At 33.8% G+C, this 16,210-nt stretch overlaps 2 protein-coding genes across 2 annotated transcripts; both read left to right on the plus strand.

The window, feature by feature from the left end:
* The first annotated feature begins 1,589 nt into the window (after positions 1 to 1,589).
* On the plus strand, positions 1,590 to 4,036 carry LOC103867653 (mitogen-activated protein kinase kinase kinase 17). Its single transcript, XM_009145749.3, has one exon. It carries the CDS (start codon positions 2,235 to 2,237, stop codon positions 3,336 to 3,338), a length of 1,104 nt encoding a protein of 367 aa, XP_009143997.1. The 5' UTR covers positions 1,590 to 2,234; the 3' UTR covers positions 3,339 to 4,036.
* Positions 4,037 to 5,511: 1,475 nt separating this feature from the next.
* LOC103867652 (membrane metalloprotease ARASP, chloroplastic) lies at positions 5,512 to 7,034 on the plus strand. Its single transcript, XM_009145748.3, has one exon. It carries the CDS (start codon positions 5,612 to 5,614, stop codon positions 6,932 to 6,934), a length of 1,323 nt encoding a protein of 440 aa, XP_009143996.1. The 5' UTR covers positions 5,512 to 5,611; the 3' UTR covers positions 6,935 to 7,034.
* Positions 7,035 to 16,210: the final 9,176 nt, after the last annotated feature.

The following is a 16,210-nucleotide window of genomic DNA, read 5'->3' on the forward strand; positions in this document are numbered from 1 at the left end:
CTCCAGCACGTCAAGTGTGGGCACTATCTAAAATACCATCGAGTCCAGATTTTTTTCCAACTTGTTCGTTTTTTGGTAACATGGATCATCTCTTTTGGCGAGTTACTCCAAAGATGGATGACCACCAATTTGCATGGATATTATGGTATATATGGAAAGGTCGGAACAATAAAGTGTTTAGTAATCTGGATATTGATCCAAGGGAAACACTTAGATTAGCCGAACTGGAATCGACACTTTGGGCTGAAGCACAGGTTAACACTGATCAAAGAAGGGAGAGGCAAGTACAGGCCCGACCTACATTAGAAACTACAGGACGCTGGTGTTTTATAGATGGTTCGTGGAAAGAGAATGAACTTTTTTCGGGACAAGGATGGTATAGTACCTTACCAGGTTTTGATGGTTTATTAGGAGCAAGGAATGTCAGGGCGTGTATGTCACCTCTTCATTGTGAGATGGAGGCGTTGATTTGGGCAATGGAATGTATGAAGAATCTAAGACAGTTTCAGGTTACATTTGCAACGGATTGTTCTCAATTGGTGAAGATGGTTTCGGAACCAGAAGAATGGTCAGCATTTGAAACCTATCTGGAAGATATCAAGCTTTTACGAAGAAGCTTCCTCAACTCAGACATCATCCATGTTCTCCGAACGGAGAACCAAAGGGCGGATAGCTTGGCACGTAGTGCTAGAAAACAACCGTCTTTCATCGTTCATATGGATGCGGAGTTGCCGATTTGGTTTACAGAGTCAATATGAGTCTGTGAATGTCTTGCTGTCAAAAAAAAAAAAAAACATTATTAGCCTAATTAGTCGTGGTTCTATATGTGAACTTGACTTTAATTTGAATGTAAGTTGTAAGTTAGAACCATAAAACAAACCTAATCATAATTAAAATTGATTATTTATTTCTTAAACTCAACCGATAATGGTAGTTAAAACCACCGCTCACTTTCGTTTATTTTCTTTCGAAGGGGTTACCGATTTTACTAAGGAAGCTTCTTCATCTATTTTTATTGTTATCTGGTATTATTGTCAGAATATTTGTTTAACGAACGTCTATTATCTATATGATAAAAAGTTGACTATAAGTCTATAAGATAGAAAACAAATATATAGATTAACACTATAGTCTTGGTCTCCGACTCTCCGGTGATATCCCAAATCTTTGCAGTGATTTTGTTTAGGAAAATAAATATTTATAGTACACAACTAGCAAATAATTATTTCCAAAAGAACAGAGCCTGGAATGATAATATGGGTTGCATCTGGTTGCAAGTGTGAAGACATATTTAAACAATTAACACATTGAAATCTTGTTTATATTCTGGCATGAACAAAAAATTAACAAGCAGAATCAAATAAGAAACCAAGGTAATAGACCAAGAGAAGACTCACAATTTATACAAAATATATTTTTATAGAAATTAAATAGATATGCTGAAAATATAAGACGATCACGAAGTGTAACGACAAAGCTCCAAGTGTGCAGATGATCGATCAAAATCTACCAAAGTGCCTAACTTCTCCTCTCCACTAGTTTTTCTTCTCATACCAAACTCATAAGAAACCACATATCAAAATAATATTACTAATTCTTTCTTTACGCAAATAACGAAAGAGAGAAAACAAATAAACGTTAGGCCAATTGTAAACACCACGTAGCTTCTAAACATTGCGGACACGTAGCTCGAGAGAGATACGGAACTACGGTCGGAGCAGAAACTAAAAGCTTCTTTAACCACACAGAGATTGACACGTCATAGTTTCTAGAGACTGTAATCCAAGAAATACCACGTCACCACACCCAACGAACTTGCGTTAGATACGTTCCACTGCCACGTCACATGCCAATTGATATTTTACTCACGTTTCTCAAACCTCTCTTCTTTTGGTGCTCTTGAAACTTCACATATTCAACACATTTTCTTCTTTTTATTGGTTACTTTAAAAATAATAAATAACCAAATCAAATCAAATCAAAACAGGTTTTCATTTGGTTATCAACTTTTAAAAGAAATTCACGTGTACACACAAGAACATATTTACGTTATTATATTCATAATAACAAGCGTTGGTAGATAAACTCGATGTTACCAAAAGTATACACTATCTAATCCACCCATTATATATAAAGCCTTGTGTTGAATAGCAGCAGAGTGTAAAAAAGCAAAACTACACAAAACATAACAAACCTTTTTTTATAACTCTTAAGTATTCTCTAGTCTTGTCCAAATGGAATGGACTAGAGGAAGAATCCTAGGCCGTGGCTCAACAGCCACCGTCTGCGCCGCAACACGTCACAACTCAAACGAAATCCTCGCCGTCAAATCCTCCGAGCTTCACCGATCAGAGTTCTTGCAAAGAGAGGCAGAGATCCTCTCGTCGTTGAGTTCTCCCTATGTGATCGGATACAGAGGATCAGAAACCAAGAGAGAGCTAAACGGCGTCGTCACGTATAACCTTTTGATGGAGTACGCGCCGTACGGAACGTTGACCGACGCGGCGGCGAAGAACGGAGGCGGGCTCGAGGAAGCTATGATCGTGAAGTACACGCGAGAGATGCTACGAGGGTTGGAGTATATTCACTCGCGGGGTGTCGCGCATTGCGATGTGAAAGGGAGTAACGTGGTTGTTGGGGAGAAGGGTGAGGCCAAGATTGTTGATTTCGGGTGTGCGAAACGGGTCGACCCGGAAGTTGAGTCGGAGCCGGTGGTGGGAACGCCGGCGTTTATGGCTCCGGAGGTGGCGCGTGGGGAGAAACAGGGGAGGGAGAGTGATATATGGGCGGTTGGGTGTACGGTGATTGAGATGGCCACTGGGTCTCCGCCGTGGACGGAGGCGAGTTCGGGTGAGAGTTCGGTTTCAGTTCTTTATCGGGTCGGGTATTCCGGTGAGGCTCCGGAGCTTCCTTGTTTGCTTACGGAAGAAGCGAAGGACTTCTTGGAGAAGTGTTTCAAGAGAGAAGCGAAAGAGAGATGGACGGCGACGCAACTCCTAAACCATCCGTTTTTGATAACTAAACCGAACACTGAACCGGTTTCCGGTTTGGTTTCGAGCTCACCGACAAGTGTGATAGATCAAACGTTTTGGACATCGGGGGGTGAAGAAGAAGAAACAGAGGAATTACAGGAGGATTCAAGAAATCTAGACCGTTTAAACTTGTGGGCTTGTCATTCGGAGAGGATCGGACGGTTGAGATGTGTTGGTGGGTTGGATGGGTCCAGATTGGATATGGAAGGTGGGGGCTGGATCACGGTGAGGGTGAGTTGTGAAGGAACAATGATTGGTGGGTCACATGAGGAAAATATATTGGAGGTGGGGGGGACTGTAAATTGATTTGGGTGTCATTTGTGTGAACTGTAGAAAGTATAGGGGGTTGATATTAGTGAAGATCTCCAATTTAGATCAATGTAGTAGCTTGTTAGTCTCCGAATATTCGACTGATCACATGTATATAATTGAAATCACCATTTTTTCAGAAACCAAATCCAATTCATCTAAGTTAGCAAAAATATGTTGATTCATATGGAGTTTCAAGGTTGGTTGGCCTGCATTGGAGAAAATGATGAACTATTGTTAGTTGTTACATTAAAATCTTGTTATCCCACGTTTTATGACTGTTTCTATTTGACTACTCAGTTTTAGTCGTGAGAATAATATACCAATGTCTCAAATGTCTTCTTTGTCAACTATAGTTTCGAATGGTAACGCACGGAATAACTGTGATTCTAATAATAACGAAAACGTTTAGAGATTTTTATTATTATTAATTGCGGTGCAGGTAAAGACGTTACCATTCAGAATCTATATAACACATTAATGAGAGTTGTGGTTTATACATGATGTCAGTTCTAGTAAACAGTGTGTGGATCCAAATTTAACTATTTAATACTTTGTATGGGAAAGTAAGACGTGAAAGAAAGAAGAAAGCTTCCAAACACACTTCAAATAATTGTTGTAAGCTATGTAAACTTGTATTAAGTTTCATTCAAGAATCTTCTGATCTTCTAAAGACTAAAACATTATTACAACAACAATCTTGGTGAAGATGAGGTTAAGTAATGAGATATAATAGATGAAGATAAGAATACTTTGCTTGCAAGGTAAGTTCATGTCTGAAGAGTTATCTTTTTATCTTAGAAGGTGAATAACGAATCTTCTGTTTTGTGGTTATGACTCTTTTTTGTATAAAGTCATAAATAACCATAAATAGTATGGTCACTTCCCACACGAATGCTTAACTTCGAAGACGGTGGTGAACATTCTCCTTTTGTTTTCTAATTGATTCGGCTAGCTTATATGTCTTGGTATTAACTTATTGAACTTTTTTTTTTTTTGAACACCATAACTTATTGAACTATTCTCGCAAATGTCTGGGTAAATACACATAACTAATTTTTAATCAGATTTTTGAATTGATTTTGTAATTTTATATTCTGATGATTCCAAATATATATATTAATTAAAAGAAACTAATTTTGATCAGATAAGTATAATTTTGGTTTATTTCAGATTATATTGTAGAATACAAAACTTTTTTTATAAAGTATGCTCATAATCCTCCATTTTATTTTACATAGTGTGTCTTGAATCCACACATAATTCTTTTTCTTTTAAAAAATTTGAACTGAAACTTAGGTTGTGATTGATAGTTTGTGGAGTAAAATGAAAAATAAAAGTAGAAATGAGAATAAAAATTAAGTGAGAAAGACAGAGAAAAATAATAAATAAGGCAAAATTTAGTTTACACAGTAACAAGAGTAAATGGGAAGAAACACAGTTTCACTTTCACCTCATTGGAAATTTGTAGAATAATTAAGGATAAAAGTTTTTCCACCATTAGAAGTTCTGTTTAGCAAGCTTTAGAGTAATCTCAACATATGAAGGATTAGATTATTCATTTATCATGAAACCAGTTAACCAATATGTTAGTGAAAGCAAATAAGCTATCTCAATCCCACAACAAAAATCAGCAACCAAAAGGAATGCTATTTTATAAAAGAAGAAGAAGAAAGCTAACAAAAACAAAAGCTTAGAACAACCTACAATTAAGAAAAATTATGAGATATCTCACTTTTTGCAATTAAAGAAACTGGAGTATTAACCTTCCTGTTAACCAATTCCAACTTCCATTGATCCATTGCACTCATGAAAGCCAAAATCTTACTTGATATCTTCTTGAAAGAAAGCCAAGCAAGAGGTCTATTCACAACACCAAATAAGTTATCTCTGTTCCTTTTGATGCAGTACAAATTGTTAAAGCAATTTTCAGTTTTCTTTTTAAAGTAAAAAAGTTATCAATTTCATAGTTCATCCAAATTGCAACATAAAATTGCGTTCCATAATCAAAATATCCCCAAATATGTTAGGCCCCTAAAGCCCAAAAATATCAATATTCAGTTTGTAACAAGGCCCATTACACAACTATTTCGAAAAACAGGTGAGACAGAGATGTGTTGCTAGCTAGTGTAGAATTGAATCACATCCACACACCCACAGAAAAGCCAAACCACACCACGACTCTGCTGTTTTCCTCATTTTATCTTACACAATGGCTCCAATCAAACACCACTTCACCCCCAAAACTCTCCACCACTTCTCACGAAACCATGCTATTACACATCTCTTCTCCCCCAATCTCTCATCGAAACCCTCACTTCCTCTCCCCTCTCAACCACCTCCCTCCCCGATCCAAAACCCACCTCTCAAAATCCCACCTTTACTCTGCTTTCCCCAACCAAACCCTCAAAAACAGAGCACCCTTCGGAAACAAGACCCCCCCGCATGGAGACCGGCTCCGTCTCAGACCACAAGCTCTCCCCGGGATCGACTTAGGAAGCTTCGAGTCCGTCCTAGAAGCCACCGCCGTCCTCACCGCCATCATCGTCGTCCACGAGTCCGGCCACTTCCTCGCCGCCACCCTCCAAGGGATCCACGTGAGTAAGTTCGCTATCGGGTTCGGTCCGATTCTCGCTAAGTTCGATTTCAAGAACGTCGAGTATTCCCTTAGGGCGTTCCCTCTAGGTGGGTTCGTTGGCTTCCCCGACAACGACCCCGACAGCGAGATTGCAACCGACGACGAGAACTTGCTCAAGAACAGACCGGTTTTAGATAGATCGATTGTTGTCTCGGCTGGGATCATCGCTAATGTGATCTTTGCTTATGTTATAATCTTTGTGCAAGTGTTGTCCGTTGGTTTGCCTGTTCAAGAAGCGTTCCCTGGTGTTCTTGTCCCCGAAGTTAAGACCTTTTCTGCTGCTTCTCGTGATGGGTTGCTTTCTGGCGACGTTATCCTCTCTGTGGATGGTGCTGAGTTGTCTAAGACTGGTCCTGACGCTGTCTCTAAGGTTGTTGATATTGTTAAGAGAAGTCCCGAGAGTGATGTGTTGTTTAGAATCGAGAGAGGGAATCAAGATTTGGTTGTTCGGGTTAGGCCTGATAAGAACTTCGATGGGATGGGGAAGATCGGTGTTCAGCTCTCTCCAAACGTTAGAATCACTAAGGTGAGGCCGAGGAACGTTCCCGAAGCGTTTAGGTTCGCGGGGAAGGAGTTTATGGGGCTGTCTTCCAATGTCTTGGACGGTCTGAAGCAGACGTTCTTTAACTTCTCTCAGACAGCGAGTAAAGTGGCAGGACCCGTGGCGATCATTGCGGTGGGAGCAGAGGTCGCGAGATCGAACACCGACGGGCTTTACCAGTTCGCGGCGCTGCTGAATATCAACCTGGCCGTGATTAATCTCTTGCCGTTGCCTGCTCTCGACGGCGGGACGTTGGCGTTGATACTGTTGGAGGCGGTTAGAGGAGGGAGGAAGCTTCCTGTAGAGGTGGAGCAGGGGATCATGTCTTCAGGGATCATGCTTGTGATATTCCTTGGATTGTTTCTCATTGTCAAGGACACACTTAGCCTTGATTTCATTCAAGAAATGTTGTAGTTACATCTCTTTTGCCAAAAGAAAAGTATTTCGAGTACTGTGATACTGAATATGGAAATTGATTTGTGATTGGGTGTATAACGAGGGTCGGTCTTGAACTCATGGCTATTAACTCTGCGTAGATGGCGATGCTCTCTCAACACAAGGTTGCCATTGGTTTGCATAGGCATGGGTGTTAGAGTTTTGGACTGGATGTTTCGGGTTTACACTCATATGTCCCATTATAATATTTTATTAGTACATGTCAGATTCAGACAATAACATTTCGGGTTTGATTTCAAATTTATATTGTATCTTAAAGTTTATAAAGTAATAATATATTGTTCGGATTTGGGTTATATCGGTTTGGTTTGATTCGAATGTATCGGAAGTAAAAAAACAAAATTTTAAAGTAAAACATAAGAAAAAATTCTTCAACTAAATAAAAATTAATCTAACGAACATCAAATTTGTAAATAACAATAAAGGCTAAATCAATCATGAAAACACATCGTTTGTAAATAATATGCATTATCTTATAGATATAATAAACTTGTTATTTCAGTCAGTAAATTATGAAATATTTATTTATAGGCAGTTGGGTGTTTAAAGTATTTATTTAAATTTTAAAACTTATTTTTATATATCATATCAAAATAAACATTGAATTGAGTATTTGATATATTATATATGTTTCAAAAATTTATATTGACTGTTAGTTTCAGATTTTTTTGGGTTATCCGATCCGTTCGAGTTCAGCTAAAATATCACCTTATAAAATTCATTCTAGTATTTATACATTTCAGATCAGATAACATATCAAATTTTTTGGTTCGAATCTCAGATTTCGAATTCTATGCGCCCTAGGTTTCCATCTCAAAGTTGATTAGATAGATTTTTTTTTTTTTGTGGGAATTGTGGTTACTGGATCTAGACCCAAATCATTTATCAGAAGTTAAAAACGACGAGTAATCCAATTCCATTTTTAAATGTGGTATATGGCATGGTTTTATTTTGACAAAACAAATGAAAGCTTAGGTTATTGCATATATTCAGTATAATTTTCGACCTAGCAAGAGTATCCAACCTAATCTTGCTGAAACTCTTGCTTTAACTTGTTCTTCACTCTTGAAACCGCTTAATTATTTTTTTGATTTTTTTTTTGTTTTGTGGGAATTGTGGTTACTGGACCTAAAGACTTATTTTTTGGGTGAACCTCTAGATTCACCAACCAGTAGGATTTCATTATTTCAAATTCGATATCTTTTAAAAACGGAAACAAAATATTCTCAAATTATATTATATTTTATAATAAAAAAGTAAAAAAAAGAAAATAGTTACAGAAAAAATAATTAAAAAAGAAATATTTTTAACGTTGTCAGCAAAACACTAAACTCTAAATCCTAATCCTAAAACCCTAAATCATAAACCCTTAACCCTTGGGTAAACCTTAAACCTTTGGGTAAACCCTAAACCCTTGGGTAAACCGTAAACTCTTGGATAAATCTTAAACTCTAAATAAAAAAAACACTAAAACTCTAAACCCTAAACCCTAAATCCTAAACCCTAAATCCTAAATCCTAAATCTTAAATCCTAAATCCTAAACCCTTAGTGTTTGAGTGCATAGTGATTTTGATTTAGAGTTTATGATTTATCCTAGAGTTTCGGGTTTATCCAAGGAAGTAGAGTTTAAGATTAAGGGTTTAGGGATTATGATTTAGGGTTTAATGTTATGTTGACGACGTTAAATTTTTTTTTTTTGTAATTACTGCTATTTTTTTTTTACCTTTTTATTTTAAAAACATAATATAATTTGACAATATTTTGTTTCATTTTTTTAAAAATATTGAATATAAAATAAAATAATCATATTGGTTGGTGAACCTAGAGGGAGTGAACCAAAGAATAAGTCGGACCTAAACCCAAATCATTTATCAGAAGTTAAAAACTACGAGTAATCTAATTCTATATCATTTAAATGTGGTCTATGACATGGTTTTATTTTGACAAAACAAATGAAAGCCTAGGTTCTTGCATATATTCAGTATAATTTTCGACCTAGCAAGAGCATCCAACCTAATCTTACTGAAACTCTTGATTTAACTTGTTCACATGACTCTACTTTACTTGGTATATGAATATTGGAATGTGGATTATTAAAAGTTATTAGCTTACCGGTATTTAGTTGGCGTTCTTGTTAAGGGGGAGAATCTAAGTTTTTTTTGTAACTTAACCCAAACTATATTGCAAAGTGTCATTTACAGATAAAATAATCAATTAACATAAGCTCACGTTCTCTCTCTCTCTCTCTCTCTCTCTCTCTCTCTCTCTCTCTCCCCAAATCAAGCTCTAAGAAGCTGGTCGTATTCATGGTGTTCGTCTTACTGAGTCTTGTCCTTCGATACATCACCTTCTGTTTGCGGATGACAGTCTACTGCTTTGTAAAGCGAATTCAGTGGAAGCTGTGGAGATTTTGGCGTGTCTTAAGCTCTATGGTGATGCATCGGGTCAAGTAGTCAATCAACTTAAATCCTCAGTTATATTTGGCGCCAAGGTACCTGATGTGACTAAAACAGAGGTGAAAGGAATTCTTGGGATTGATCAGGAAGGTGGAGAAGGTTCCTATCTGGGTCTTACAGAGTGTTTCAGTGGTTCTAAGATCAAACTCTTAAGTTTCATTCGGGAGAAGCTGCAAGGTCGTCTTCGAGGCTGGTTTTACAAGGCCCTCTCTCAAGGTGGAAAGGAGATATTGCTGAAATCAGTGTGCTTAGCTCTTCCGGTGTACGCGATGTCCTGTTTCAAGCTTCCTAAGGACGTTTGTACGAAGCTTACCAGTGTAATGATTGAGTTTTGGTAGAGTAGCGGAAATAACAGAAAAAAGATTCTTTGGGTGGCGTGGCAGAAGCTATGTAAAGAGAAAGAACTTGGAGGGTTGGGTTTCAAAGATATTGAGAAGTTTAATCAGTCTTTACTAGCCAAACAGGCATGGAGAGTGTGGTCGGAGCCTAACTCGTTATTGTCTTGGTTGCTCAACGCTACTTTAGTCGTTCATCCTTCCTTGACTGTGGTGTGGGCGTGAGACCTTCTTTTGCTTGGCGTAGTATGCTTCATGGGAGAGATCTGATGAAACAAGGTTTGCTTCAAGAGATTGGCAATGGTGAAGAATCCAGAGTTTGGCTGGACAATTGGTTGCTTCCTTCAGTTCCTCGTCCTCCCCGTTATCATCAAGATGCTATTGTTGATCTCACCTTGCGAGTATCGGATTTGATTGACGGTCAGATAGGGACTTGGGATCATAACCTAGTACGTCAACTTATTGATGAAGAAGACGTTAACTTGGTGTTAAATACGAATCTCAATCTCTCTCGTGCTGATAAGCTAATATGGGGTCTTTCTAAGAACAGTAGATATGATGTTAAGAGTGGGTATAAGCTTATTGATTCTCTGCTTGAACTTGATAACCCGCAAATCAATGCTCAGCCCCCATTGGAGAGACAACTATGGAGTAACCTCTGGAAAACAAAAGCTCCTCCCAAGTTAAAGCATTTTTTATGGAGAGTTAATTCGGGGGCTCTAGCAGTTAAGGCTCGACTTCAAACACGTGGTATCCAAGTGAATCCAGTCTGCTCTGTGTGTGGCCAAGGTTCAGAAACGATATGTCATGTTCTCTTCCACTGTAAAACTGCGAAAGAAGTATGGGAGAAGTCAAGGTTTCCTCTGCCTCCTGCTGGCTGGTCTCAGAACTCTGTTTTCCTCAACCTGCATTATCTTATTAGGTGCAGCAAAAACACGGCAATTGGACCTTGTCTGCGCCTTTCCTTTCCATGGATCCTTTGGCACCTGTGGAAAGCAAGGAATGCTTTTTGCTATGAACGTGTGACCCCAGACCCTGTAATCATTCTCCGTAGAGCTATGGAGGATACGGCGGTGTGGCTTAATCTGCATGATACTCTCCCTATAGAAGAGTATTCTGTAATGTTCATGGATTCTGTTCCACAGAAATGGCAGAAGCCGCCAGCCTCTTTCTTGAAATGTAACGTGGGCTCCTCACTGGATGGAGGTTCTACAATAGCGGGTGCTGCTTGGGTGGTGCGAGATGCAAGAGGAGTTGTTTTACTTCACAGTGGAAGAGCTTTTGCTAATGTAAGCTCGCTTCATCAAGCCAACGTTATGGCTCTACATTGGGCAGCTGAATCCATGAGTGATCTGAAACTTAAGAAAGTGGTTTTTGAATTCTCAGCTCTTGAGGTTAAAAAGGCAATGGACCATCCACTTCTCTGTTTTGGACATTTCCAGCCTGTAGCTCATGCCCTATCGGCGATTTATTCCATCAGAGATGCCAAAAACAGCTATGTCACAAGCTCGTGTAACCTCATTGCCAATTTAATTGCAGTAAGTGTGACAAGAGATCAAAGGTATCAATCGTACGTCGCTAGGAATGGTCCTGCATGGTTAGCTACCCAGATCGGCCAGGAAGCATCAGCATGCAGGGTTCTTTTACGTAGAGCTTACGCTTTCTTCGGGTCTCCTTATCTCTGGTTTTCTTTGCTCCTACTGGAGTGTTGTTTTTTGGTTTTATTTATTTTAATTAGCTACATTGATCCTCCTCCCATCTTTTGATGGTGCTATGTTTTTTTAAAACTCTATAATGACAAAAAAAAAAGAGTCATGTTACGTGTGTTTAGTTAATCACGTATATTTCTGAAACCAGCTACCAATAAATATAGTATTTTCTACGTGAAGGTAAGAAATAATATAATAATATGGTTAAATGAACGTGGATACATATGGGAAGTACTCCAAGGTAAGCCTTATTGATTTTACGAATTTGAATGAGTCCAAGTGTTCTAAAACGCGTTAGTCACTCGTTATGCAGTAGTAGATGAACCTTCTGCGCCCGTCCGTATACGAAGACGTTTAAACAGATATATGTTTTTACATAAAGTATAAATATAATACTAATATATATACATTAATTTAGAAAAATGAAATATAATTTATATATCAGTGTATAGTTTGACATATATAAATACTTTTAAATTATGAAACAATAAATCATGTTTGAATATATAAGATGATCAATTTAGAAGTTTAAAATTATTTTGAAAACAATTGATCTAATAGCTTTAATCATATATATATACATAAAATAAGTAACAATTAAAATAAATAATACCATTAACAAAATAAATAATAACATTAATAATATTAACAAAGTCTGCATACACCGCATACAATCCACTTAAATGCTATTATGCGTCTGAACCATATAAATCCGTATAAAAGTATGTATAACATGAAAACAATACAGTTGATTACCGTATAACACCTAAATGCCGCCTAGACGAACGTCTATACCGTGTTGAATCCATCAAATGGGTTAAACCGAGAGATTTGACATTGAAATTCGTTGGTATATATCAAATTACTTCTCAAAAATCAAATCTAAAATACATTCAAAACAATCATTTTCTTGAATTATAAGCAGAGTCGTGCTTACATGAAAAAAAACTAAACATTAGCCTAGGGCATCAAATATTTTTTATTTTTGTAACTTGGCTTAAGGGCATCTAAAAAAGTGTTAAAGCACTTCTTAAGATTTATTTCATTTAATTATATATTATAGAAAACAACTATAAAACATAGCCTCGTTAATAGTTTTATGTGTAAGCAAAAAGCTAAAAAATAGATATTAGAATGAAAAATGCAAAATATGGAAACATTTGTTTTTCTCTAGAAATTGGGTAAATTATTTGTTCTATGGTTTTTTTACATTTTAGATGAAAAATGATTTGTTCTATGGTTCTGTTACACTAAACTAGGATAGCTTTTATTGTAGATTCATATAAAAATATTTTCTATCGCTTTGGGCAGGTATTAGTGCTCGCACGGTGTTGATTATAAAGTGCTGATTATAAAGTGAGTTTTATGTAGTAGAACAGTATATTACCAGTGATACTGTTTAATATTTAATTTATTTTAAATAGAAACAATTAGTAAATTATAATGCTAACTTAATCAATATGTTTAGATTATCCTTTTGATGTCAAAAAAAACTTAATCAATATGTTAGGAAAAGCCAGACATTATATTTATTTATATAATTTTCTACAGACTATTTAATATCTAAATTATTTTCAAGAAAGATAATTAGGTGCTTTAATAACTAGATATGTATAGAATCATCTACATGTCTTTTAATAAAATATATAATATCTTTTCCACGTAAAATCTTCAACATTGAAATAATTTCAAAACATATTCAGTTCATTTCACACTTGCTAATTCTATATTTTATACATAAGAGGTACTGTAGACATTTATATTTTGGCAACTAACATATTTAAAATCTAAATTATTTCTAAATATAATAGTATATGCATTCAGTGATATTAGTATTTTAGAAGATAATAAAGTCAAGCATGTGTGACTAAGTAAATATGTACACTTACTTCTGTGAGTTAAAATGACTAATATTAAAATAATTAAAAATAAAATAAATTAAATATATAAAGAAAAATTAAATTAAAATTTTAAATTTATAAAAAAAATTTGATGCTTTGAAACAAAAATTTAAGTAAATTTAAAATTTATGATAATATTTCCAGCAACATACATTCAACACTAGTTAAAAACAGATGGGTATAATTCCTGAAATATATGAATATGATTCCATCTATATTTTTAGAGTTTCAATTATTTAGTATTAAAAATAAATAATAGTCTTCATCGTTAATTAAATATATATTTTAGAAAATAAATATCAGGTACATTGTTTTCAAAAAAATATCAGGTACAACATTTCTAAAATAATCATTCATATTTTACCAGATAAAATATTTAAATTTAATTATTTAGCATAAATAACTAAACTGATTTAATTTTAAATAATTATATGTTTTATAAAAAAATAACAAAACTTACTTCTGCAAGTTAAATGATTAATATTAAAATGATTTCTAAATAAAATAAATTAAACATATAAAGAAAAAATAAATTAGAATTCGAAATTTATAAAAAACAATTGACGTTTTGAAACAAAAATTTAAGTAAATTTAAAATTTATGATAATATTTCCAACAACATACATTCAACACTAGTTAAAAACAGATGGGTATAACTCCTGAAATATATGAATATTATTCCATTTATATTTAGAACTTCAATTATTTATTATTAAAAATAAATAATAGTCTTCATCGTTAATTAAATATATATTTTAGAAAATAAATATCAGGTACATTGTTTAAAAACAAATATCAGGTACAGCATTCCTAAAATAATTATATATATTTTACCAGATAAAATATTAAAATTTAATTATTTAGCATAAATAACTAAACTTATTTAATTTTAACTAATTATTTTTTTTTGACAGCAACTAATTATATATTTTATAAAACAAAAGAACAAAACTTTTCGCTAAATATAGGTATATGTTTTATAGGTAAAATGTCTAACACTTAAAAAAAATATTTATATATACATATACCATTTGAAATTTGAAATTGTTGATGAACATAATTAGTTAAATGCGTTTAACACCAATAAATATTTCATTTAAAAATAATATTTTGTAATTCATAACTATTTATTTATATTTTTAGTCAAATATAGATCACTAAAGCTATTTTTACCATCTGTAATTTATTAAAATTAAATTGTTTATAAATAGAATTAGTTAAGTGTATTTAAAGCTTAATAGTTTTATAATTATAATATAATAATGAGACATATGTAATCCTTGAAATATTTATGTATTCTCAGCTAAAGTGAAAAACACTAAAATTTTAAATAAAATTAGTTATGTGCATTAGATCCTATAAATATTAATTTTTAAAAAATAATAACAAGATACATATAAGCAACAAAATATGCATATATATCGTTTGTTAAAATGTGTAAGAATAAAATTGCATATATATATATATATGTTTTATTTTTTTTGGAAAAGGCTTTAAAATTGCATATATTAAATCCACCAGTTCAAATGTATAAAATTAAAATTAGTTGTACAGAATTAGTTAAATGAGTTTAATACTAACTAATTTTATATTTTAGAAAACAATAACGAGATAGGTGTAGTTTATTAAATATATGTATATATATTTATCAAATTTTAATGAATTATATATATATGATTACCAGATAATTTTTAAAAATTTAGATGATTTATAAATAAAATTAGTTAAAATGTCTTTAGTTATACCTAATTTTATATTTTAATAAAAATTAAAAACACGGGTAAATGATACCAATTAATATGTGTATATATTCTCGAGCTAAACGTTATAACAATAACATTATATACTTTAAGTAGCTCTTTTTAAATTTCAATATTTATAAATATAATTAAATAACTGTGTTTAATGCTATTTAATTTTATATTTTTTTAAAAAGTAACGTATATTTTTTAAAAAATAACGTAAAGAAACACGTGTAACTAAACAAAATAGGTATGTATATTTATAGCTAAAATGAGTAATATTAAAATTATACCGAAACTCAAAACAAGAGAAATCAATGTTGACTACATTTATTTTTATAAAACAAAAAAAAGTCGTGTAACTCGTGAGTTATTTATATACGACAAAATAAACGGAAAAAATCAATTAAAAATATTTTTATTACTTTTTCTTCTTTTTGTTAAGGGCTATTAATTGCTTCAAACTTATCTATTGAACATATCATCATTAACTCTTAATAGAGCTTTGATGAAAAGTTGAGAATATTCTTTAAAGAAGAGTGTTCTAATAAAATTTGACACCTTAGGGGCATTTTTTCTGTAAAAAAGAAGTATTTGCTTATAAGACTCAAACTCCTATGATGAAAATGTGCCCATATGAAATTTGATCATGCCAGCGTAATTTTGCATGAAATATCGCATAAATGACCTTTGAATTATCTTTATTATCCTCTATCCTAAAGAAAATATAATAATAAATCATTACATTATTTGTTTTGGACATTTAAAAAACGAGAAAAAGACAGAAAATGCGTGGGAGGAAAAGAAAAGGAGCAAGAGAAGAAGTAAAATAAGAGAAAATCGGGTCTTTGAAGAGAACGTCCCATTCCATAAGGCATGCAATGCGCGGCCGTGAAAGAAGCTCACTCCTCTCCTTTTTATTTATTTAATTATATTACATATCAAAAAACAAATATTACATATTTATCATTTTAATTAATGTTTCTACCATGGTTATTACTTAATTCGAGTGTTTGTCTATTGTTTCATAAGAGTTTATTAATGGTTGTAACAAGTCATTTTCCATTAGATTCTCTGTTCACATTAAATT

This window comes from Brassica rapa, chromosome A05 (assembly GCF_000309985.2).
Source record: "Brassica rapa cultivar Chiifu-401-42 chromosome A05, CAAS_Brap_v3.01, whole genome shotgun sequence".
In the NCBI taxonomy this organism is placed as follows: domain Eukaryota; kingdom Viridiplantae; phylum Streptophyta; class Magnoliopsida; order Brassicales; family Brassicaceae; genus Brassica; species Brassica rapa.

Coding starts and splice junctions, on each gene's coding strand:
- LOC103867652 (XM_009145748.3), top strand. CDS start 5,612: ATGCTATTACACATCTCTTCTCCCCCAATCTCTCATCGAAACCCTCAC.
- LOC103867653 (XM_009145749.3), top strand. CDS start 2,235: ATGGAATGGACTAGAGGAAGAATCCTAGGCCGTGGCTCAACAGCCACC.